This window comes from Engraulis encrasicolus, chromosome 1 (genome assembly GCF_034702125.1).
Source record: "Engraulis encrasicolus isolate BLACKSEA-1 chromosome 1, IST_EnEncr_1.0, whole genome shotgun sequence".
Classification (NCBI taxonomy): Eukaryota; Metazoa; Chordata; class Actinopteri; order Clupeiformes; family Engraulidae; genus Engraulis; species Engraulis encrasicolus.
The window spans coordinates 53,659,776-53,683,045 of record NC_085857.1 but is presented as its reverse complement, the minus strand read 5'-3'; the positions used below and the strand labels follow the sequence as shown (position 1 = coordinate 53,683,045).

The following is a 23,270-nucleotide window of genomic DNA, read 5'->3' as shown; positions in this document are numbered from 1 at the left end:
GTGCGTGCATGCGCTTGCATATGTGCGTCACGTGTGTGTGCTTATTTGTGTTACACCTGCGTGTGTGCGTGCGTGCATGCGTGTGTGTGTGTGTACATTTAGGTGTATCCTGACCCGGTGAGGGTGGTGTCGGTGTCGGTGGCCGTGCCAGAGCTGCTGGAGGGACGAGGTGACGACACGCCCACATCAGTAGAACTCTGCTGTGGAACGTACGTTACACACACACGCGCACACACACACACACACAAATGCATACATACACACAAAGACAAATATACATGTACATTCTCAAATTATACACACACAAACACGCACACGCACAAAGGCGTGCACACACACACACACACACACACACACACACACACACACACACACACACACACACACACACACACACACACACACACAGTCATCAGTCATTCCGATGGCTGACCTTGTGTGTATTTAATGTTTTTGTGTAAGGTAGTATAATATACACGTGACTGTTTTATCATTTTCATCAGGCATCTGTTTCGGACGGGCTGTGTCGGGGACCACATGTTTACTTCTACATGTACTTGGACACGGTTTTCAGACATGTATCTGTGTGTGTGTGTCCTCAGACATGTGTCTGTGTGTGTGTGTGTGTTTTTGTCATTTTGTCACTCGGCCGGGCTGTATGGGGGACCACATGTTAACTTGTACATGTACTTCTTAGGTATTATACGACCCACTTACTTGTATCTGTGTTTGTGTTTTTTGTCATTTTGATCAGCCATCTGAAGCGGACGGGCTGCATCGGGGACCTGGTGATCACCTCGGAGAGACAGATGGTCAGGGGAGTCAGCCGCATCTTGGCCGTCACCGGGGACGACGCCAGAGAGGTGGGATGGATGGATGGATGGATGGATGGATGGATGGATGGATGGATGGATGGATGGATGGATGGATAGATAGATAGATGGATAGATATTGTAGACCGCTAGAGGAATTGCTTTAGGCACATGAATATACATCACACCAACATACCATGGATGCTGAAAGCACCACCTCTGGCGGTCATCCGCAACTCATAGAGTATACTGTATATGCGTTAGTGTTTCTCAAAGTGGGGCGTAAGCCCCCCTGCGGAGGCGCGGAGGCATCACAGGGGGGGCGTGTGACATCTGATTTTGGATTTTTTTCCCCCAAGGAAATTATTTCCTGTCTCGCTAATAAGCCAATACGTTTTAAGCATCATATACACAATTATAAACATTATGTTATTAATTCTCATATAGGAAATGAATCTTTCCTTTGATTCTGCACAGCGCAGAGATCTTAAAATCAGTCTGCGGAAGTACTGCTGTTGCTTCGGGGGGCTCGGAAGCATCCAGACCCTCCGAAGGGGGGGGGTGATGGGAAAAGTTTGAGAACCACTGCGTTAAGTATACTGTATATTCATTTTCTCCCATCATATTCACTTTTTTGTGTGTGTGTGCGTGCGTGTGTGTGCGTGCGTGTGTGTGTGTGTGTGTGTGTGTGTGTGTGTGTGTGTGTGTGTGTGTGTGTGTGTGTGTGCTTGGGCTCCAAGGCCAGGGAGACAGGAAGTGTGTTGGAGAAGGAAGTGGAGGCACTGGCAGCTCGCGTCGCCGCGGTGACGACCCCGTCTCTGCACGAGGCCACGCGATTGGCTAAAGACGCCGGCCAGCTCATAGATGTATGTCACACACTCCTTGCACACTGCCATCAACATCACACAAACCCACATACACAATTGGTCAACCATTCGTGGCTAAATTATATTGTATTATATATAATATATCACAGATATATACGTACATATATATATATAAAAAATATAATCATTTCCCTCAGGCACTGGAAGGGACAGCTATACCTCAGTGGCAGAAGAGGGTCCTTCAGACTCGCATGAAGGCCCTACAGAGGGCCACCAACACCACCATCAGGAAGATGGAGCTTAAGGAGGTGGGCGCTTGTATACTGTGCATGGAATAGCTATAGAGATGTGCATGTGGGGGGTAGCTTCTATTTGCAAAGAGTGTTAGGGTGTGTGTAGTGTGTGCTTAATGTACATGTGCGTGTGTTTATGTGTATATGTTCATTCTTTGTGTGTGTGTGCGTGTGTGCGCGCGTCTAAATAATATGTGTAAATAATGTGTGTGTGTGTATGTGTGTGTGTGTGTGTGTGTGTGTGTGTGTGTGTGTGTCTTTATTTGTGTATAATGTGTGTATGTGGTCTCCTCTGGTAGTATAATGTGTGTGTGTGTGTGTGTGTCTGTGTGTGTGTGTGTGTGTGTCTGTGTGTGTTTGTATATGTGTAAGTGTATAATGTGTGTATGTGCTCTCTGGTAGTTGTGTGTGTGTGTGTAAGTGTATAATGTGTGTATATGGTCTCCTCTGGTAGGCTTCTCTCCTTGCCCAACGACTGCATGAGAAACACGCTGCTCAGAAAACGCTGGTGGACACCATAGACACAGACTCCATATCGGTAAGTGTGTGTGTGTGTGTGTGTGTGTGTGTGTGTGTGTGTGTGTGTGTGTGTGTGTGTGTGTGTGTGTGTGTGTGTGTGTGTGTATCTGTGTGTTTGTGTGTGTGTGTGTCTGTGTGTGTATCTGTGTGTTTGTGTGTGTGTGTGTCTGTGTGCTTGTATGTGCTTGTGTTTTTATATATATATATATATATATATATATATATATATATATATATATATATATGTTCCATGGATATCTGCTGTTGCCCAGTCTTGCACGTTATATGTATGTATGGGTATTGTATAGGTATTCTAGGTGTAATGTATGTATACTGTCTATGTCTAATTGTCTATGTCCACACCTAGAGTCTAGAGTCTATGTCTGTCTGCATGTGAAAGTAAGAAACATAATTTCAATTCTTTGAATGACCAGCGCATGTAAAGAAATTGACAATAAAACCGACTTGACTTGACTTGACAGTACACTGCGTGCAGAATTATTAGGCAAACAATTTACAATTACATCCATTTTATGCATTTTTTTCCATCAAAAATGAAAAGCTATTGGATTTAAGCTTTCCAGGTAATGCACATTTCTGTAATGAGAGAGGGATATATTAATTCATTCAGGTACCACAGCTAAAGAAAACTTAAAGGTGCACTGTGTAAGATGTGGCCAGATTAGGTATTGCAGCTATGTTTCTCATTGACATTGTCCTGCCTATTGCCAAATTTAATCTTTTCATGAATATGTATTAAGTATTAAACTAGTATTTACCAGCAAAGTTCAAGTAAGTTTTGCAGCTAAAAATGTCTATTTCTGGAATTTTAAAATGGCGGACCATGGAGAAGATCCCCATTTTCATTTTCACAGCACAATTGTGCACAGGAATGTCAAGTGTCGTAGTGCAAAAATGAAGCCTGGTCCATGACAAAAGAGCCCATGATTGATATCTCTCCCTCTCCCTCTCCCCCATCCCTTCATCTCTCCCCCCGTCTCCTCCTCCAGGTGCTGATGAAGACGGTGAACCGCTGCAGTGACCTCTCCCCCGGCTGCCACGTCATGCTGCTGGCCCCTCAGCCTTCCGGCAAGGTCCTCTGTGCCTGCCAGGTGCCCAAGGTAAAGTGGATTAATGCAGAAGGCTGTAGGTTCCAATTCCATACACTTGATATCAAATCCCATATTATTTAATCTAGCCTGCAGTCCTCCATCAAGGTGTTCTGTGCCGGTCAAGTACCTATGGTAAATGAAATGCATAGAAGGTTCCAAGCATACCTTGCTTTTCCAGATTTCTTCCCAATTTGATATTTTTCCCGGAAATATCCCGGATTTTTCACATTATCAAAAATCACTGTCGGTCCAGTAATTACCCACGGCCCTGTCACTTAGCCCGACGAGCCACACCCCCTCTTGAAGAGAGAGACAGAGGGTCTTGCTTATTAAGCTACCTGCCAGAAGATTGTATGCCAGATGCCACCAAGAATTGAAGTTCCTTGAAAATACGGGCCGTCACCCTCAAGCTCCGCACCCCACTCTTTTCCTCAGAAACCGTCAGTTCATGCAACGCATAAAACGGCCTCGGAACAGCGAAGCATGCGATTAACCTAATCACAACCTGCACCAGCACAAAGTTTTGCACGAGCAGACAACTTGTGCGACAGAACAACAAGTAGAAACTCATTGCGCTCATTTCATTGTTTTGGTTTCATTTCATTGTTTTTCCACGCTGTAAAACGTGTGCTGTGGGATTTTAGACAGGACTGTCTTTGCACGCGCGCTGTTGTGAAAAGCAGAGTAGAACCGTCTCTGTCATCCCGGTGATTGTCAGAATTTGGCCTTTAAAAAAATTCCAGAATTTTGGCTTAAAATATGGGAATTTTCCCAAATTTTGGGAGCTCAAAGTTGACAGGTATGGTTCCAAGTTCAAGTCCCAAATACAGTACATGTCCTAGTTCTCTTTCCCTAAGGTTGCAGGTTCAAATCCCATACCATTCGTAGGAATAAGGAGCACCCTCTGACAAGGTGCTCTGTCTCTGCCGTGTGCCCCTGGTACAAGGTTAGAGCTGGGGTGGGGAACCTTTTTCATTCGAGGGGCCACTTCAAATTCCACCAAGGGCCCGTAAAAGTCCTCCGAGGGCCATACTGTGAACTCAAACCAGGATTTCCCCATGCACTTTAGCCCTATTTCTAGACCCCACCTTCTGTAGATACCCTGAATATAATTGAATTGTATTGCAAATGTACTTTCTAAGAGTCCTTAACAAAATTTGGCATATTTCATGTGAAATTGCATAACATTAACATTATATCGGGGCCGGATAAAACGGCCTCAAGGGCCTTAAACTAATGCTAGCCTCGCTGACGGTTGGAGCCATACACAGGGGTCATGCCCCCGTCCCCGTCCCCTTAAACGGCCCTCGAGACATTGGCTCCCCACCACTGGGTTAGAGAGTTACACACACACACACACACTCAATCACATAGATGATAAAACTGTAATATAAATTCAATAATGTGATCTTCTGTTGTTCCTCAGGAGGGTGGTGGTGTGAGTGCAAGTGCGTGGGCTGTGGCGGTCTGCGGTCGACTGGGGGGAAATGCAGGAGGGTCGGCCACCGTGGCCAAGGGAGTTGGTAACAGCAGCAGTAGCAGAGAAGAGGAGGGAGTGGACATCACACACACACTCACATGGGCCCAGCGCTACGCAGAGAGAGGAGGAGATGTCTGAACACACATGCACACACACACACACACAGGCGTGGTGGATGGAGAATGGATGAGATGTCTGAAAACACACACACACACACACACACACACACACACACACACACACACACACACACACACACACACACAGAAACATACTCTCATAAATGTCACACACACCACACACACGCGCGCGCACACACACACACACACACACACACAATCTCTTGCACAGACATACATTTTTTTTGTGAAGCACCAAATGCAAGGGATACTGTAATTCCATGTAAATATTGTACAGCATGGTGAACATATTTTCCAACACATTATGGGCTATTTATGAATTACACTGCAATGCAGATGTTGGATGTATTTCTTTGTTTTAGAAGAAATAAAGGATTGATTTATTGCATTTGCCTTGTCTTGTTGTCTTTGCTTTCTTTGTGGAATTGGTGGAATTCATTGTTGGAAATGAGTCCATGGCTCTGCTCTTTAAACAACCATTGCCACATCGTCACAACATGTAACATGGTCCATTTTACTTGCAAAGGTGTAGGTTTGGATTGGAAAGTGGTGGGGACATTATAATGGCAAATTGACAGGATTTGTTTTTGCGTTTTTGTGAAAGAGTGGTGGCGACAATAAGGTGTGTATTTTTTGTTGTTGTTGTGGCTGGGTCCATATCACCTTTGAGAGACGACCTCGTCTCTCAAAAGTGATATGGACCCAGCCACAACAACAACAAAAAATACACACCCGTGTTTACTTGTATTCATTCGATAGCTGAATCACCAAACATAACCCTGAAAGCGCAGTTGTTCTTGTTTCAGTGTTTTCTATTGCGTGAGACGCGTTATTTCTTTGTGTTTTTCTGTTACTGAAAGAATATTATGTTCAAAGGAAGGCTGTGTACGTGAGCGGAATGTCAACGCTACAGAGCACCGCCCCTTGCGGTCTGAAGTAGCCAATCGGCATTCGTTTTAGTCGTAGCGTTCTAGTAGGTCAGATCACAGTTACTCATTTGCATATGGAATCGTATAAATACCCTGCCTCCATTAGTGACACCATTCCGTCTCACCACTAAAACGATAATTATGCCGGAGCCAGCTAAGTCTGCACCCAAAAAGGGGTCTAAGAAAGCCGTGTCGAAGACAGCAGGCAAAGGTGGAAAGAAGCGCAAGAGGACTAGGAGGGAGAGTTACGCCATTTATGTCTACAAGGTCTTGAAGCAGGTCCACCCCGATACCGGCATCTCCTCTAAAGCGATGAGCATTATGAACTCCTTCGTGAATGACATCTTTGAGCGTATCGGAGGAGAAGCTTCCCGCCTAGCCCATTACAACAAGAGATCCACCATCTCCTCCCGGGAGATCCAGACCGCAGTGCGTCTGCTTCTGCCCGGTGAGCTTGCGAAGCACGCCGTGTCCGAGGGAACCAAGGCTGTGACAAAGTACACCAGCTCCAAGTAAAGTGACTTGCAGCGGTGCAACCAAAGGCTCTTTTAAGAGCCGCCCAACTTGTCTCTGAAAGCTCTTATCAAGTACGGTTGCTTTAATCTTGTGTGATTGAGGATTTTTATCACTAATAATGATTGTTTCCTCTAATAAATTCTGATGACGAATACGCAACAGAATAGCCTTCTAATTACAGCGGTAACGGTTGTTAAACAATTCGGGCAACAATTAATACACGAAATACAATCCTAGTGCATAAACAAAGGGCTCATCTTGGAAAAATGCTTAACAAGTGAACACTTGGGTGGCTCTTAGAAGAGCCTTTTGGGATGAGACGGTTTAGCTCTGATCTACTTGGACTTCTCTGTCTTCTTGGGTAGCAGCACAGCCTGGATGTTAGGCAGCACGCCTCCCTGAGCGATGGTCACTCCGCCGAGCAGTTTGTTCAACTCCTCGTCGTTGCGGACAGCCAGCTGCAGATGGCGGGGGATGATGCGAGTCTTCTTGTTGTCGCGGGCAGCGTTGCCGGCCAACTCCAGGATCTCAGCGGTCAGGTACTCCAGCACAGCTGCCAAGTACACGGGAGCACCAGCTCCAACACGCTCGGCATAGTTGCCCTTACGGAGCAGCCTGTGTACGCGGCCTACGGGGAACTGGAGTCCAGCCCTAGATGAACGGGTCTTGGCCTTAGCTCTCGCCTTTCCGCCGGTTTTACCTCTTCCACTCATTCTTGTTGTTCGTTGAAGATGTCCACACAGGAAGAACAGCAGCAGTCGAATCAGCTGACCTAATAAGCACCAGGGTAATTTGGTTCAGAATGACGTAGTAGTGCCCCTTTGTGGTTGGCTGAAGCTCCAGTACTGAGAGCCAGTCAACATGCGACTGTCTTTAACAATGTCCAATTAAATCACCGGATGTTTTAATATTGCTCGCTTCTCAGTGTCGCCCAAATGTTAGTCAACTATTGGTGCATTCCCCAGTTTTGGGAGATGGGATGTTTCTGACCTCCTACTTGCTGAAATGCATTGGAACGCCTGTTGAAGTGGAATGTTCAAGTGGGGCAAAAGTGAAGCTGACCGACTTCGCCCCATTGACTATCGTGATGTCAGGCTTCATTTCATCTTTGAAATACGCAATGTCAATATAACTACACCGTAGAAAAGTTAATAGGCTGTTTTGCAACCATTAACCTGTCCGAATCAACTTTATTTGTCTATAGAATGGTGATGTGCAACATAAACTATTCCTAATACTGTGCGCTGCCATTGCTGTGATGAAATCACTATTATCAATGGGGCGAAGTCAGTTTGCTTCGCTTTTGCCCCAGCTTGCGACTTGAACATTCCACATCAACAGGCGTTCCAATGCATTTCAGCAAGTAGGAGGTCAGAAACATCCCATCTCCCAACCCTGGGGAACGCACCATAAGGCTCGTTCAAAAAGTCGAGAATCCCAAGAAAGCCGACCTAAAACCTCGGGAAAGTGGGCGTGAAGATTTGGTGACGCAATGTCAGATCGATAATCATCGAGGTTGATCTCTGGCGGAAGTACAGAACAACGAGTTCCCGAGCTTATGTTTTGTATGACGTGACGACACACGCATCATCAGCATTGCGCCCATGCATGGAACTAGCATGTAAACAGTATCATAAATGCTAAAATATCATCTTGTAATCACTATCAACAACACCAGTTGATGTCATTGAATTGCAGATGTACATGTACGGGGCAGTCATGGGTGAGCGGTTAGGGCGTCAGACTTGCGTCCCAGAGGTTGCAGGTTCGGCTCCCGACCCGCCAGGTCGGTGGGGGGAGTAATCAACCAGTGCTCTCCCCCATCCTCCTCCATGACTGAGGTACCCTGAACATGGTACCGTCCCACCGCACTGCTCCCTATGGGGCGCCACTGAGGGCTGCCCCCTTGCACGGGTGAGGCATAAATGCAATTTCGTTGTGTGCAGTGTGCAGTGTTCACTTGTGTGCTGTGTCACAATGACAATGGGAGTTGGAGTTTCCCAATGGGCTTTCTTTCACTTTCACATAGCCTATGTCAGTAATGCTGGTGTCTGACTGTTTGATTTAGCCTTAAGCTAAAATTATAAGTCGTGGGTGTGGTTCAATGTGAGGTGAAAAAAAGAAAAGAGAACCAAAACACGCATGAATCCTGATTGTTCCGGGATCCGTGGCGTTCATGCGCCAAAGTCCAGAACTCAGTTGTCACATGAGCAGTGTCGTCAGCTGTCTCGAGAGGTCCCGAGCTGGTGAAGGCAACATAAGTTTATGTTCCACATTACTCAGCAATCACCATTCTGTGGCCAAATAGAGTTGATTTGGACAGGTTAACAGTTGCAAAACCGTCCATGAACCTTTCTAAGGTGTAGTTATTGGCATTGCCTCCTTCAAAGATGAAATGTGGTTACCGTACATGAAAAAACCGCATGGTGTTGTTTACACCTCATTGTTTACATTGCTGACATCTTAGAGAAGTGGATGTATTTTCGTCCCTCCATGTTTGTAGTTTGGTTGGCTTGCAGGTAGAAACGCTTTCAAGTGGGAGCTAGCTGCCCTCTGGTTGCCTACTAGGAAGCTCCTACCTGTGGGGAATGCACCATTATTTTGTGTAGCCTTGCGATCATGTGCACCGATTCTTCTGTTCTTGCTGTTTTCTGGTCACGCCATTCATAAAATTAAGTGGCTTTATAAATGTGTTAATCTGCATTCATTTTGTATTACATTACTAAATGTAGCTATGCCTGATATCGACCATGGTTTTACATAAAAACAGAACATTTAAATGGAAATTTAATATGGAAAATAACATACATGCTGACGTCATTGGCCGGAAGTACGTTCCGCTATGCAAATAGGGGGCAGTGTTCTAGTCTTCTCTCAGGTCGTCGTTACATTTATATATCTGTTCACTGGGCTACGAAGGTGTCATTCGATCACAGGTCTTCGTGAAGCAGTTATCATCGCCAGCTACTACTCAACATGTCAGGAAGAGGTAAAGGAGGTAAAGGACTCGGAAAGGGAGGCGCCAAGCGTCATCGCAAGGTCCTTCGTGATAACATCCAGGGTATCACCAAGCCCGCTATCCGCCGCCTGGCTCGCCGTGGTGGCGTGAAGCGTATCTCTGGTCTGATCTACGAGGAGACCCGTGGTGTGTTGAAGGTGTTCCTGGAGAATGTGATCCGCGATGCCGTCACTTATACCGAGCACGCCAAGAGGAAGACCGTGACCGCCATGGATGTGGTCTATGCTCTGAAACGCCAGGGCCGTACTCTGTACGGATTCGGCGGTTAAGTGCAGCTGCTACTTCAAAAGTCAAAGACCCCAACTTCTCAATAAAAGCTGTATTTTACCGCTACATGGTCTGGGGATGGAAAAAATATACGTCGGTATCCACAATAAAAATCGTATGGAACATATGAAATGCTTATGGTGCGTTCCCCAGGGTTGGGAGATGGGATGTTTCTGACCTCCTACTTGCTGAAATGCATTGGAACGCCTGTTGAAGTGGAATGTTCAAGTCGCGAGCTGGGGCAAAAGCGAAGCAAACCGACTTCGCCCCATTGACTATCGTGATGTCATCACAGCAATGGCAGCGCACAGTATTAGGAATAGTTTATGTTGCACATCACCATTCTATGGACAAATAAAGTTGATTCGGACAGGTTAACGGTTGCAAAACAGCCTATTAACTTTTCTAAGGTGTAGTTATATTGACATTGCGTATTTCAAAGATGAAATGCGGCTAAATGAAAATGACGCATGATGTTGTTTACATTGCTGACATCTTTGAGAAGTGGATATGTAGTTTTTGTCCCTCCATGTTTGTAGTTTGTTTGACTTGCTGGTTGGAACGCTTTCAAGTGGGAGGTAGCTGCCTTCTTGTTGCCTACTAGGAAGCTCCTACCTCTGGGGAATGCACCATTACATGACACATCACTGGTGACGCGCTGACTTGTTCATTGATATACGACGTTATCCATTATTGAACCTATCTTACGGTAGGGACACATACACGCGAATTCGCGAACTTTGCCATTCATTCCTATGAGAGAGGCGAAGGCAAGCGACAGCAAGCGAACAGGGGCGAAGCGAAGCGAAATTATTAAAGAAAGTTTAATGTTATGCAAATGAGGAGCGAATTCGCCTGCCACGGCCCAATCAAATCAACAACATAACTGTTCCATTCCATTTGATTCGCCGCGATGGTCGCCCCATAGAGGTCCCATCACAGATCTGTGGGTTGAGGTTCTATTGGCTCGTTAAAAATGTCGAGAATCCCAAGAAAGTCGACCTAAAACCTGGAAAATGGTCGTGAACATTTGGTGAGGCAATGTCAGATCGATAATTATCGAAACGAGTTCCCGAGTTTGTGTTTTGTGTGACGACATATGCGTCATCAACATGGCGCACATGCATGCAACTGGCATGTAAACAGTATCATAAATGCTAAGATATCATCTTGTTATCACCATCAACATTGATTCAACAACACCAGTTAATGTCATTCAATTGCAGATGCACATATGTCAGTGATGCTGGTATCTGACTTTAATTTAGCTTACTTCAGCTAAAATGATATGTCGTGGATGTGGAGGTGAAAAAAGAAGAGGACCAAAACAAAACGGCATGATTCCGGATTGTTCCGGTATCAGTGGCGTCCATGCGCCAAAGTCCAGAACTCAGTTGTCACATGAGCAGTGTCGACTCGTCAGCTGTCTCGAGAGGTCCCGAGCCCGTGAAGGCCACATACGGTTATACCGGCTGTGGTCGCCCCCGACAAGTGCATATCGGTGCCTGCCTGCATGCATCACTGGTGGCACAGTGACCTAAATATCAGGGTTCATTGGCATAATACCGGGGATTCAAATGTTCGGTTATGTAACTACAATGCACTGAATGGCGCCAATGATGCTACTATCAGATCTATACTGTAAAATGAAGCGAATTCATGTAAAATGTACAGGTGACCAAAGTGATTTCAATTTTGCACGTTAAAGTTGAGCTGCTGGTAGCAAACAGTTGGTTTGGCACGTATTAAAACTCACGTATTATCAGGGGTGTAATTGCACGAGGAATTTTGACTGATGTCGGTACTCGACTATTGCCATTTAGCACTTAATCGATAAGAATAACCTTAAATAAGTAGTCATAATCCATTTCAGAGTAAGAAAATCGTATTTTTTGTGAAGCGTATCATGAATAGGCCTATATTGTTTTTGTTTGGATGTTCCATTTTGCGGAATAAAAAGGCAAGTTGAATGAGATATCATCAGCACTTGTTCGTTGAAAGAGCGGCAAGAGAACAGAACAAGGATGGGGACAAGGGAAAATGAAATGTGGGTGGAGTTTGAGTTGCTTCTTAAAACTAACCAATCGTGATGCGAGAATAACTTGATGTGGCATTTGGTGCTTTTGGATTCGCAGAGAAACAGTTGTCTAGTTACATATCAATCCGTATATAATCAGTTGCGAATCTTAGATCAACATCTGAAAAACTTTAGAGTTGATCAACATGCCTGAGCCAGCGAAGTCTGCACCCAAGAAGGGATCCAAGAAAGCCGTGACGAAGACGGCAGGGAAGTCCGGCAAGAAGCGCAGGAGGACCAGGAGGGAAAGTTACGCCATCTATGTCTACAAAGTCCTGAAGCAGGTTCATCCTGACACAGGTATTTCCTCCAAGGCGATGGGCATTATGAACTCATTCGTGAACGACATCTTCGAGCGCATCGCCGGTGAATCTTCCCGCTTGGCCCATTACAACAAGCGCCGCACCGTCTCCTCCCGGGAGATCCAGACCGCAGTGCGTCTGCTTCTGCCCGGTGAGCTGGCCAAGCACGCCGTGTCCGAGGGCACCAAGGCAGTGACCAAGTACACCAGCGCCAAGTAAACTGAAGTGTTCAAACCCAAAGGCTCTTTTAAGAGCCACCCACATCCTCCACAAAAGCAAAACCAAATGGTGTATATTATTGCAACGAGAAACATTTTGGATTTGGAAACTAAAAGCAATGGAATTTCCAGGCTTGAATGAAGAAATAGACTATGTACCTTTCCTGTAACTGTTTTTAGCATTCTATGGTCTTTTAAGAGAACATGGAGCTTAGATCTATTTATAGGCTACTTCATGTACATATATGTATAAGACATATTTTTGTTATTAAAATCATTGTATAGGTTGATGACATCATGAAATATATATTGGCTGTAGTCTCACTCTAGCACTCCAGGAATTAGAGCTAGCACTCCAGGAATTAGAGCTATTGAAAATTGACCATATTAAGAATGCTTAATGCGTGCAAATGATATAGGGGTGTAACATTCTCCTAAGCACCTGAGCTCACTTGAAATAGACCCAGAAGACATGGGAAACTGTCCTTTGCTTACAGAAGTTGTAGAAGTCCATTCTTTTTTGACAATAATAGAGCACCGCACATCCTGTGCTACAGTGAAAATGGACCATCCAACTTGTGTTAGTGCTAACTTTAAAAGTCAGCCTCCATGATGGCATGCGGGTGCAGTAGTGCATTGGTTAAGATGTTCTCACTCATCTGTAGAGTTAAATACAGTGCTGAATGGTATAAATGGGTTTTAAACAGCATGAAAAGCCACTCGTGCATTATATTTTGAAGGGAGATCTTTGATTACTGCCACATAGTGGTCAAATTGCATTCTCTACTATGTTTTAACAGTTTGGCTCCATCATAAGGACCAGCAGGTGATAAAATGGTGGGCTTTTGGTCAAGACCTGTCTCACTGTAAGCACTACAGAAAGGAAAACATTGCAAAACATGACAAGGAATACACCCACCATTTAAGCTGGTGAAATCATGTCCAAGATAGGAATTAACACTGTTTTTTTTAATATAAAATCATCTCATCGGTTAATGTTTTTAACTGTTAAGTGTTGTCTTTTTGTTTTGTTTTTAGTCTTCCTCAACATTTGCTGCCTTTTAGTCCCTGTCCCAACTCTTTTGAGACGTGTTGCATTTATGAAATTAGAAATGATTACATATGTCCCCCAAAACAATATTTTTTTCTCGGTTTTAACACTTAATATGTTGTCTTTTCACTATTCTCCATCTAATGAATAGATGGAATTGAATACTCAAGAACATCAATCAGTTTCTTGGATTTGTTGATTTCCATAGATGATGACAATGTTTTGCACACTTCTATATATAGGAAGAGCAGTGACAGAAATACACTACTGAGGGCTGATAGCTTTCACACAAAAAGTCTCAAAAATAACATTCCCTTTGGCCAGTTTCAGCGTCTCAGACGCATTTGTGACAGAGATACTGATTTTGAAGAGCAAGCTCAAGACATGAAATCATGGTTCTGCAAAAGAGGCTATTCTCCAGAGTTAATTGACAATGCCATAGTGAAGGCTCGCTTAATACCTCGGTCTGATTTATTAAAAAAGAAAAATAAGAAAACTGACCGAGCCAAGACTAACTCTAGACCTTGTTTCGTCACACAATACAGCAGTTGTGCCCAAAGAATGAAACAAATTATCAAATCTAATTGGAAGATGATGCAGAGTGATCCACTTTTAAGAAATGTCTTTCCAGATCCACCCATTACTGTATTCCAGAGAGCACCATCTATAAAGGATACACTTGTCAGGAGCTACCTACCAGCCCCCAAACAAAAAACATGGCTACAGACAGAGTTAAAAGGAACTTATAGATGTGGTTCTTGCAACCATTGTGGAGGAGTTATCCAAAGCAAGAGTTTGCATGACCCGAGAACACAGAGAGAATACAAGACCAATGGGTTTATTAATTGCAATTCTGAATATGTGGTGTACTGTCTTAAATGCCCGTGTGGATGTTTTTATGTTGGCAGGACGAAAAGAAAACTTAAAGAGCGTTTTTATGAACACAAGTATGCAATTAGAGTCCAGAATGAAGATTACCCTATGGCCAAACACTACAAGGATGTACACCACAGTGATCCTTCAAGCCTGAAAATTCAAGGGGTTGAAATTGTAAAAACATCAATATGTGGTGGTGATAGACTCAAGTTATTATTGCAACGAGAAACATTTTGGATTTGGAAACTAAAAGCAATGGAATTTCCAGGCTTGAATGAAGAAATAGACTATGTACTGTCTACATAACATGCAATGTTCAACACTTGGTTGGTACTCTCTCTTACCAGAAATAAAACCCCATTCATTTTCAATGGGGTTTCATTTCTGGTGATTTAGAATTAAACTGGCGAGTCAACACCAAAACGTGGCATGGAAATCTACGGGGTATATTGAAGAGTGAAGTGTGGGTCACCAGGTCAACAAACAAGAACAGCTGACAGCAAAGCATCAAGGATATCTGGGCTTCCATAACTCCCATGCACTGTTTTTGCCATTGACTTCAATGTTAAACGAATCATGGCAGTTATTAACACATTGAATACCGGGGTGTTTTCAGAATTATGTCGTAGGCTCCCAGAGTTCTAAACCATTTTTAGGTGTTTTTTGTACAGTCATAGCATATTATGTGATAGGGCCCCCGAAACATGCTATGGCTTGTTTGGAAGGTGAGACTTTCACCTCTTAGTGCGTGAAAACCGCATGTCTGTGCTTTCATTGCCGAGCTATCGTGAGTTAAACCAAGGCCGTATTGGTGTACTAGACACATTTCTCCTGCTCTGCCACCTCCCCCTCCAAATGTATCAACCAACCAAACGCATTTTCACCTCTGGAAGTACGTTTCAGTTCCTTGTGTACAGTCTGTGCCTGCACAACTAATCTTTGCACACACCACACAAAACGGGTCGTAGTCACACCACCACACGCAGTAGGCAAAACATATTCAAAAACACGTCACTAAAGGCATTTAGTCCAACGTCAACAACAAAATCCGTTAATCGGATGTGTTAATGTCTCCGATCCTTGTGTGGGGAAACAGCTGATTGTGCTATGCCATGCTTGCGTGCTACTGTTTACATAGCAATGCTAGCTTCACCGACAGTAGCAGCCTCAAATTTCATCATGGGGGTAATAAAAGAACAAAATGAAGAATCCAACTTATCTGGTTGCCGATCAAATCCGAGGTAAGGGTAATAATCCAATCACAGTTCACAATGTGTAGGGCAGTAGGATCTGGCCAAGGTTTGCATTATTCGCCAGGTGTGTTCAGTCGGAGTGAAAGTGTTCTTCTGTACACTAATTATTATGTGAAGTATACTATTAAGCGCCATAGAGTGGTCGCTGACTGTAGCACTAAGGAAACAACATACAAACACGATCCTTGTGTTTATAAAGATGACAGCATCGCAGACACTTGGCAAGGTGTAGGCTACACAGAGAGGGGGAAGGGCGCAACAGAGACGTAACCGACGCAGACCAACAGTTCCATATAGTAGGCTACAGTTATGAAAAATATTCTTGGGTTGGCGCCGATCCTGGTGTTGTGATTAAAATGTTCAGATGATGACACAAACTTTTGACTGTCATCTACGTCTGTTCTATTTATCACAGAGCTCCCAAAATCACACACAATAAGCATTTCTGGTTCAGGGTCTAGTTATGAAATATGCAATAAAAACTCAAAAACGGGTTTTCCAGTTTTGGGAGCCAACGCGTGGGAAGTAAAAACGGGTTGTCCCGTGATTTGGTAATGTCAAATGTGTTAAGACAGAGAGAGTACCAACCAAGTATTGAACATTGCATGTCATGTAGACAGTACCAAATTTCAACTGATTTGATGTGACCCGAATTTTGCTGAAGAAAATTTTGATTTTACTACAATATTCTAATGATGCGAATTCCCCAATTCATGTTTTTTTTTTTTAGCTGGAAGGCCAAAATATGCAAAAATAAACAATTGCATGATTGGAATAGTTAAAAAACTGGGCCATGAATCTATAATCCATGACAGTTTAACAATATTGATGGAATTACGGAAATAAATCAACTTTTTCATGCTATTCTAATAAAGTGGCCTGGAGCTGTAAGCGGAGTAAGCAGAGCGCTTAGGGCCTTAACCTCTTTACACCCAAAATTGGGGCCTTCTAAATTGAGATTGACTAAAAAATATATTATTATTATAATTAGTATAATATTACTCTAAAGGGGGGCTGCTGACCAGTTATGCTTATGGCCTCCAAAACCTTAGTAGTGGCCCTGACAGTCTTCCCAGATGAGTGGAAGCTGTAATAGCTGCGTAAGGTGGGCCGACATACTTGTATCCTATGGGTTAGGAATGGGATGCCAGTTAAGTTAATTTGTGAGTTAAGGCAGGTTTGCGAATACATTTGGTAATGTAGTGTAGTCAACTATTTGAGTAGTTATCCTTGAAGGGTACAGGTCTTTTCGTCGAATGGATTCTTGAGAGGGGACCATTCGAACAAAACGTTGGACCATTAGTATAAGGCAGGGGATCTTTAGTCGAGGACGGTCCGTCTACCGCAAAAGCCTACGAAAGGTCCTTAAAATTGAACTAAAGATCCTTAGGTTTCAACCAAAGGTCCCTTCAGTCTGCCTATATTAGAAATGTAAATCAGCTTTTTTAATGCGGGTTTTCTTAGAATCAGCTTTTTTAATGCTCATTTTAACGGTTTTGTCTATTTAAATATGTTCATTTTAACGGTTTTGTCTAGCCTATTTAAATAGGCCTAAATCAGCTGTTAAGTTTTGTTTTTTGTTGATTTAAACATGTAAATCTATAAATAAAATGTACTTACTCGTTTTTACTGGTATGTTGTTGTTGTTTTTACGATTACGTCGTTACATTTTTTGACAATTTAGCCTACGTTTACGCCCTTACATTTTTTGACAACAAAGTTGGGCATGAACCAGAACACTAGGCTTATATAACAGTGTTGAAAACATTACAGAACCCATGCACCTGTGTTAAGTCCATGGCTACAGTAAAGAGAGAGAGAGAGAGAAGTTAAATCGTTACATTAACACTGCATAGGAGCGCTCTCTCTCTCTCTCTCTCTCTCGCTCTATCACTCTCTCTCGCTCTCTCTGCCCGTCGAGGCAATGTTCTTGAGCGGTAACTGTTTAGATGCGAAGCACCAGCAACAAGAGAATGCTGTCTGCCGACACTTTGATGTTTCTGATTCTGAATGACAACAAAGTTCGCGCATGAGCCAGAGCACTATGCATATAACAGTGTTGAAAGCATTACAGAACCCATGCACCTGTGTTAAGTACATGGCTAAGAGAGAGAGAGAAGTTAAATCGTTACATTAACACTGGACCGCTCTCTCTCTCTCTCTCTCTCTCTCTCTCTCTCTCTCTCTCTCTGGCGAGGCAATGTTCTTGGGCTATAGTTTTATTAATTGAATAAGCTGGTAGCTGCCTATTTTGTTTCTTTCCTGTCTTTTACTGTTGGAAATCGTCCATCGATCCAGTCAGGCTGCCTATTTTATAGCCTATCCTATTATTCCCGTGTGTCCTAGGCCTATTTCTTTTGTTCGAAGTCTAAATATGTGGTAAAACTGATTTACCCGCGATTCATATAGGCCAAATAATGGCACAAACTGAATGACAATCAATAGTTCGCGCATGAGGCAGAAAAAATAACAGTGTCGGAAAACATTATAGAACCCCTGCACCCTTAAGTCCATGGCTACAGTAAAACAAAAACAAAAGCACTAAGAGCGAGAGAGAGAAGTGAAATCGCTATATTAACACTAGGAGCGCGTTCTCTCTCTCTCTCTCTCTCTCTCTCTCTCTAGTAATTTATCTAGTAGGCCTATCTATTAATCTAGTATGTAAATCAACTGGTTTTTTTTGCTGTTTTCAGATGTGCTTCATAAATACAGTGCCATGAGAAAGTTTGGGCACCCTTTTGGAAAATCATTACATCGGTTTATTTCTCGTTGAGCTTTTAAAGTAGCAACTTCCTTTTAACATATGTTTAACTGTAGGGAAAGAGAAACATTTCAGCAGTGGAAGAATTTCCATAGGTGTTATAGAATTAATTTTATGTGGATTTAAACAAAAATAGGCGTGCACATAAATATGGGCACCCCAAAGAAGGTATACCATTAATATGAAGTAGAGCTCACCTTTGCAGCACAAACTGGTTTTAATGACTTTGGAATCCCTTCAGTCACCAAGACAGATATTATTGGTCATTAAAATGTTATTTATCATACAAAATAGCAGACAAGGCTCGTCCTAAGTTCTGTCTGGTGGATGTATTATTTCATCCGCAACCGCTTCTTAGAATTTCTAATCCACCTGCTATCCACCCGCCCTAATGTTTTTTCTCCAATCTCCAAAAACGAATCCACCCGCCATCCGCCTATTAGTTTTTAGTATTTAAGATGCCTGAGGCACATAGTCGATCGTCTTTTTCAAGCAGTGCAAGTCATTTACATCTTGCCAGCCTATGTTTTAAAAAAAATCTCTAACTTACAGCGATTCCCAAGTTCTCTCCACCCATCGCACAACGTGAAAGTTGAAACGTGCGGATGCTTTAATGCAGCCTAAATTTTAGCAGTTTAAATACCTCCAGTCCAAGCAGCACAATCGAAACTATTGGCTATCTAGCTTACAATTTTGGCTGGTATCCAATAAGACGAGTCAAGTGACAGTAGAGTCTTGCAAAGAGTGCAGAGAATTACGTCGCGTGTGTGTGTGAGCGAGAGAGGGAGAGAGAGGGAGCGATTCCAAACTTGTCTCCATCCATCGCACAACGTGAAAGCTAACGTGTATGCTTTAATGCAGCCTAAATTGTACCAGTTTTGCCTCCTCTCCAAGCACCTTTTACAAGTGGTGGCAACCATGCATGTTTTCTGTGGAAAACATCAGGTCCTCATGGCGACGCCAGGCTTGCTGAAAACGGCGACAAACACATTCAGAATACACATTTCTTAATGGGAAGTTGTTGAGAACAAAGTGTTCGCTAATGGGCATGAAGTCTTGTCATGCAAATGACCTGCCGTGTTCAGTGGATCCCCCTTCCCGCATAGACAAGGCAACCCTTTCAACAGGGCCACGCAGAGTGGACAGTGGAATGCTGCTTGAAATAAGTCGATAATGAATAAAATATTACCGCAACGTCTACAAGAAAAGTAATGGCTATTATTACCGTTGCGCGTAAAGATGAGGAAGGGATGGATAGATGGATGAATGCTGCCCTATGGAAGGGGCCGTCAAACAGTCTACATGACATCTTCATTAAAGTCGTTAAATAAGTATCCATAGCCTACTGTGTTTGACGGCCCCATCTTCTTGCAAATATTTACGCGCAACGGTCATAATGGCGTCTCGCACTACACATGCTCGGATGATGCCAGAGGCGAATAGCAAACAGCCCAATTAAGGCATATTCGACATAGACTACCACGACAAGTTACCGTTTGGGTCGCAGTTGGATGTTTATTCAGTAGAATTATGTGCGTAATATCAGCTCCATCCACCAAATGCAGCACAATCCCCGTTACTTTCACGTGAGGTTCAAATGGACATTACTCGACAAAAATGCAGCTTTTATGCCCAGCTTTTATTGAATACAGCGCAGGTTTTGAAGTTCACCAAACGAGCATCAACTTTGTGCAAGTCATTAAAAACTCTTTTTTTTACCAGCACTGACCTGTACACTGTTTCATTTATTAACTAATTGCACTTTCTGCCTTCTCGTTTCACATGTGATAAATCCACTTAGTATGCTTTATCCAATTAGCCATGGATGCAGGATCATTCACTGGACTGGACACTATTGTAAGAGGTGAAATTTAGACCACGATTCAGGAACGACAGACAACGGGAGTAAAGGTTATGGTAGTTTTATTTTTACAATTTCATAAAATACAATTAGGAGGGAAAACCACCACAATATCCATGCAACCAGCAGCGTCTGTAAACTGCTATCGTCTCTGAATAAATGAATAAATAATCACAATCTGGAGACACTCGGACGATAGTAGCCTACAAAAGTTAAGTTAAGTTAAGTTACACACTCAGCCACTGCTGCCGGACGTTGGCCCGTCAATTACTTAATCAACTATAACACGCGCAATAGCCTACCCAAATGCAACTTACACACCGTTCCCAAAGCGACCGGCCGCGCGCAATGGATACCTACAGCACCCCTGCCCCACCCCAGCGTGTAGCGCACAAGTCTACACTATTGTCCGAATGTTGTTATTTCAAGAAAGCAAACTGTCACTGTCCGCCGGCCGCTGTCGTGACATATTTTATTAACACTAGTATGTGAGTAACAAGTGAGGAGTTCCTTGATAGTTTCCTTAAGGGTGAAGTAGCCTACTCTTTAGGCTAGCGTTGCCTCCTCCAGCCAACCATCCGGCTCAAAGTGTTCAGCCTGTAGCAGGATCGATAGATAGCTAATGATGGTCAGGGCGCACATCAGTGGTTGACTATGCTTTTTTCTGGAATACTGTCGCAGATCAGATAGAAATGATCCTGTTATGAACCCGAGTTTAGTAGATATCGCGCAGTGAACGAGGCAGCCTGCAAACAGTTTGAAGCGCAATGTGGCTGTAACAAGTTAGAAAGTAGCCAAACTCTGTTGCTTGTTAACCTTTTTAAATTATGCGCGTAATGGTGGGGTGGCGTCCGCGCCAATGTCATATCCTGAGCGTATTGCTCGGTGCGTAATTCCAAGAGCAGTATGAAAAGGAAGAAAAGGAAGATGATGGGCTGACCGAAACGTTTGTCCCCTGTCTGTCGGTTTTATTTACTTTTTTCGGCTTTGTTTAATACAGTTTTTGATTCTGCATTCAGCTCCAGTGTGCTACTCCTTTCTTTCTTTTTAAATTATGAGCGTTCCACGAACTATCTTTCTTTGCGCACGCTATAAAATGGCAATAAACATGTTACTATAAACTACTGGTTTACTATGTATGCTTTCTAATGTTGGTAAAGGCGGCATAAGCGGGATAATGTATTGTCCACACGTGACTACGGAAAATATATTTCCTTCGAAGCGGAATAACAGCACTCCGCCTTCGGCATTGGGGGTGTTATTCGCCCCGTAGGAAAATATTTGTAGTCTAGGTGTAGTCTACTTTTTTGAAGTGGGTATACTGTATATTCTCGCATTTTTTGAAGTGGGTATACTGTATATATTTATGCCATTCTAAATAATGGATCAATCAATTTTAAGTTGGTGAATCCCCTAAAATTTAGAAGTGGGTATACTCCGTATACCTGCGTTCTACCACTGCGTGTGGACAATACATTATCCCTTACCTTTAAAGCTGTTGTAGGCCTACATTTTAAAAAAAAATCGTCGATATTGTAGCGGTGCAACCGACTTTAGTTTTAAGTTATGAGATGGGCGCCAGTCAGGCAGCAATAAGACTGCCGTTACCTTTCCAAAAATGAATACAAATCAGTGACCAACACATTAGAAATAACTCAGATCATCACAACGAATATCTTGTCTTATTTTTAGTAGTGCACTTTTGCAAAACCCTTGTTTGCAGACTTGTGCGCTTGTTCTCAATTTGGAACAGCTCACATTTCATACTGTATTTATGATTTTTAAAAAAAGAGCTTGCATTGACACGCTGTTTTCATTTCGCATTTCTTTCAAGTTCATTTGGCATGCTTTATGGAATTAAGCATGGTGGACCATTCATAAGACTTCATTCTAAGATATCTGTTTTTATAACGAATATAGGCCTAGATGCGTACAGTAGAACAAATAACGTAACAGTGATGCGTTAATCCAGGACCAGTTTGACGTCTTAGGACAATTGTAAATGGCAGCTTTTGATTCTGCATTCAGCTCCAGTGTGCGACTCCTTTCTTTCTTTTTATATCTTTTTACATCTTTCTTTTCTATCTTTCTTTGCGCACGCTATAAAATGGCAATAAACCTGTTACTATAAACTACTGGTTAACTGTGTATTCTATGCTTTCTAGTGTTGGTAAAGGCGGGATAAGCGGGATAATGTATTGTCCACATGACTACGGAAATATATTTCCTTCGGAGCGGAATAACAGCTCTCTGCCTTCGGCATCGGGGTCTTATTCGTCCCGTATAGGCAATATTTTCTTATAGTCATGTGGGACAATACATTATCCCTTACCTTTAAATTACTGTTGTAAGCCTACATTTTAAAACATTTCGTCGGTATTGTAGCGGCGGTGCAACCGACTGTTTTAAGTTATGACATGGGCGCCAGCTAGGCAACAATAAGACTGCCTTTACCTTTCCAAAAATGAATACAAATCAGTAACCAACACATTAGAAATAACTCAGATATATATATAGACAGATGTAGTGCACAGGGGGTAACGCTGCTATCTCACTCCGGAGGAGGCAGAGGCAGTCCGCTACGATATAGTATATTTATAAAATAGGCTATGAAATGGCCTAATGATAAAAAACTGAGCTAAAATGAAACATTTATTTAAAAAAAATAGAGACGCACGCACACACTTTCTACACGGTTCGATTTTTGTTTTCATTGCATTGTGGTGGTAGGCACACAAGTTTGATAACATATAAAAATAATAGGCTAATAAAATAGGCAGACTAAACTAAACATCTGCCCAGTTAAACGAAAGGTCTGCATGGGTTGAACGTAACGTCCTTAGGTCTTCGACGAAAAATCCTCAGGTACTGCACGAAACGCCCCATGCCTTCTACTAATGGTCCAACGTTTTGTTCGAATGGTCCCCTCTCAACAATTCATTACACGAATCGTCTCG

At 43.1% G+C, this 23,270-nt stretch overlaps 5 protein-coding genes across 5 annotated transcripts in view; 4 read left to right on the top strand and 1 right to left on the bottom strand.

Moving 5' to 3' along the window:
- Positions 1 to 5,571, top strand: part of aars2 (alanyl-tRNA synthetase 2, mitochondrial (putative)) — an 18,447-nt gene extending 12,876 nt beyond the window's left edge. Inside the window, exons 16-22 of the mRNA XM_063205817.1 lie at positions 103 to 209; positions 755 to 863; positions 1,553 to 1,678; positions 1,837 to 1,947; positions 2,387 to 2,470; positions 3,462 to 3,572; positions 4,990 to 5,571. Coding sequence (XP_063061887.1) covers positions 103 to 209; positions 755 to 863; positions 1,553 to 1,678; positions 1,837 to 1,947; positions 2,387 to 2,470; positions 3,462 to 3,572; positions 4,990 to 5,181 — 840 coding nt within the window. The 3' untranslated portion in view covers positions 5,182 to 5,571. The remainder of the gene's footprint in view (positions 1 to 102; positions 210 to 754; positions 864 to 1,552; positions 1,679 to 1,836; positions 1,948 to 2,386; positions 2,471 to 3,461; positions 3,573 to 4,989) is intronic.
- Positions 5,572 to 5,960: 389 nt separating this feature from the next.
- On the top strand, positions 5,961 to 6,628 carry LOC134454984 (histone H2B 1/2-like). The gene has a single exon (XM_063206062.1). It carries the CDS (start codon positions 6,254 to 6,256, stop codon positions 6,626 to 6,628), a length of 375 nt encoding a protein of 124 aa, XP_063062132.1. The 5' UTR covers positions 5,961 to 6,253.
- A 335-nt stretch (positions 6,629 to 6,963) lies between these two features.
- On the bottom strand, positions 6,964 to 7,921 carry LOC134454959 (histone H2A). The gene has a single exon (XM_063206039.1). The coding sequence runs from the start codon at positions 7,339 to 7,341 to the stop codon at positions 6,964 to 6,966; it is 378 nt and encodes a 125-aa protein (XP_063062109.1). The 5' UTR covers positions 7,342 to 7,921.
- A 1,595-nt stretch (positions 7,922 to 9,516) lies between these two features.
- On the top strand, positions 9,517 to 9,942 carry LOC134455015 (histone H4). Its single transcript, XM_063206088.1, has one exon. It carries the CDS (start codon positions 9,605 to 9,607, stop codon positions 9,914 to 9,916), a length of 312 nt encoding a protein of 103 aa, XP_063062158.1. The 5' UTR covers positions 9,517 to 9,604; the 3' UTR covers positions 9,917 to 9,942.
- Position 9,943: 1 nt separating this feature from the next.
- LOC134454994 (histone H2B-like) lies at positions 9,944 to 13,001 on the top strand. Its single transcript, XM_063206071.1, has one exon. It carries the CDS (start codon positions 12,138 to 12,140, stop codon positions 12,510 to 12,512), a length of 375 nt encoding a protein of 124 aa, XP_063062141.1. The 5' UTR covers positions 9,944 to 12,137; the 3' UTR covers positions 12,513 to 13,001.
- Positions 13,002 to 23,270: the final 10,269 nt, after the last annotated feature.

Coding starts and splice junctions, on each gene's coding strand:
- LOC134454959 (XM_063206039.1), bottom strand. CDS start 7,341: ATGAGTGGAAGAGGTAAAACCGGCGGAAAGGCGAGAGCTAAGGCCAAG.
- LOC134454984 (XM_063206062.1), top strand. CDS start 6,254: ATGCCGGAGCCAGCTAAGTCTGCACCCAAAAAGGGGTCTAAGAAAGCC.
- LOC134454994 (XM_063206071.1), top strand. CDS start 12,138: ATGCCTGAGCCAGCGAAGTCTGCACCCAAGAAGGGATCCAAGAAAGCC.
- LOC134455015 (XM_063206088.1), top strand. CDS start 9,605: ATGTCAGGAAGAGGTAAAGGAGGTAAAGGACTCGGAAAGGGAGGCGCC.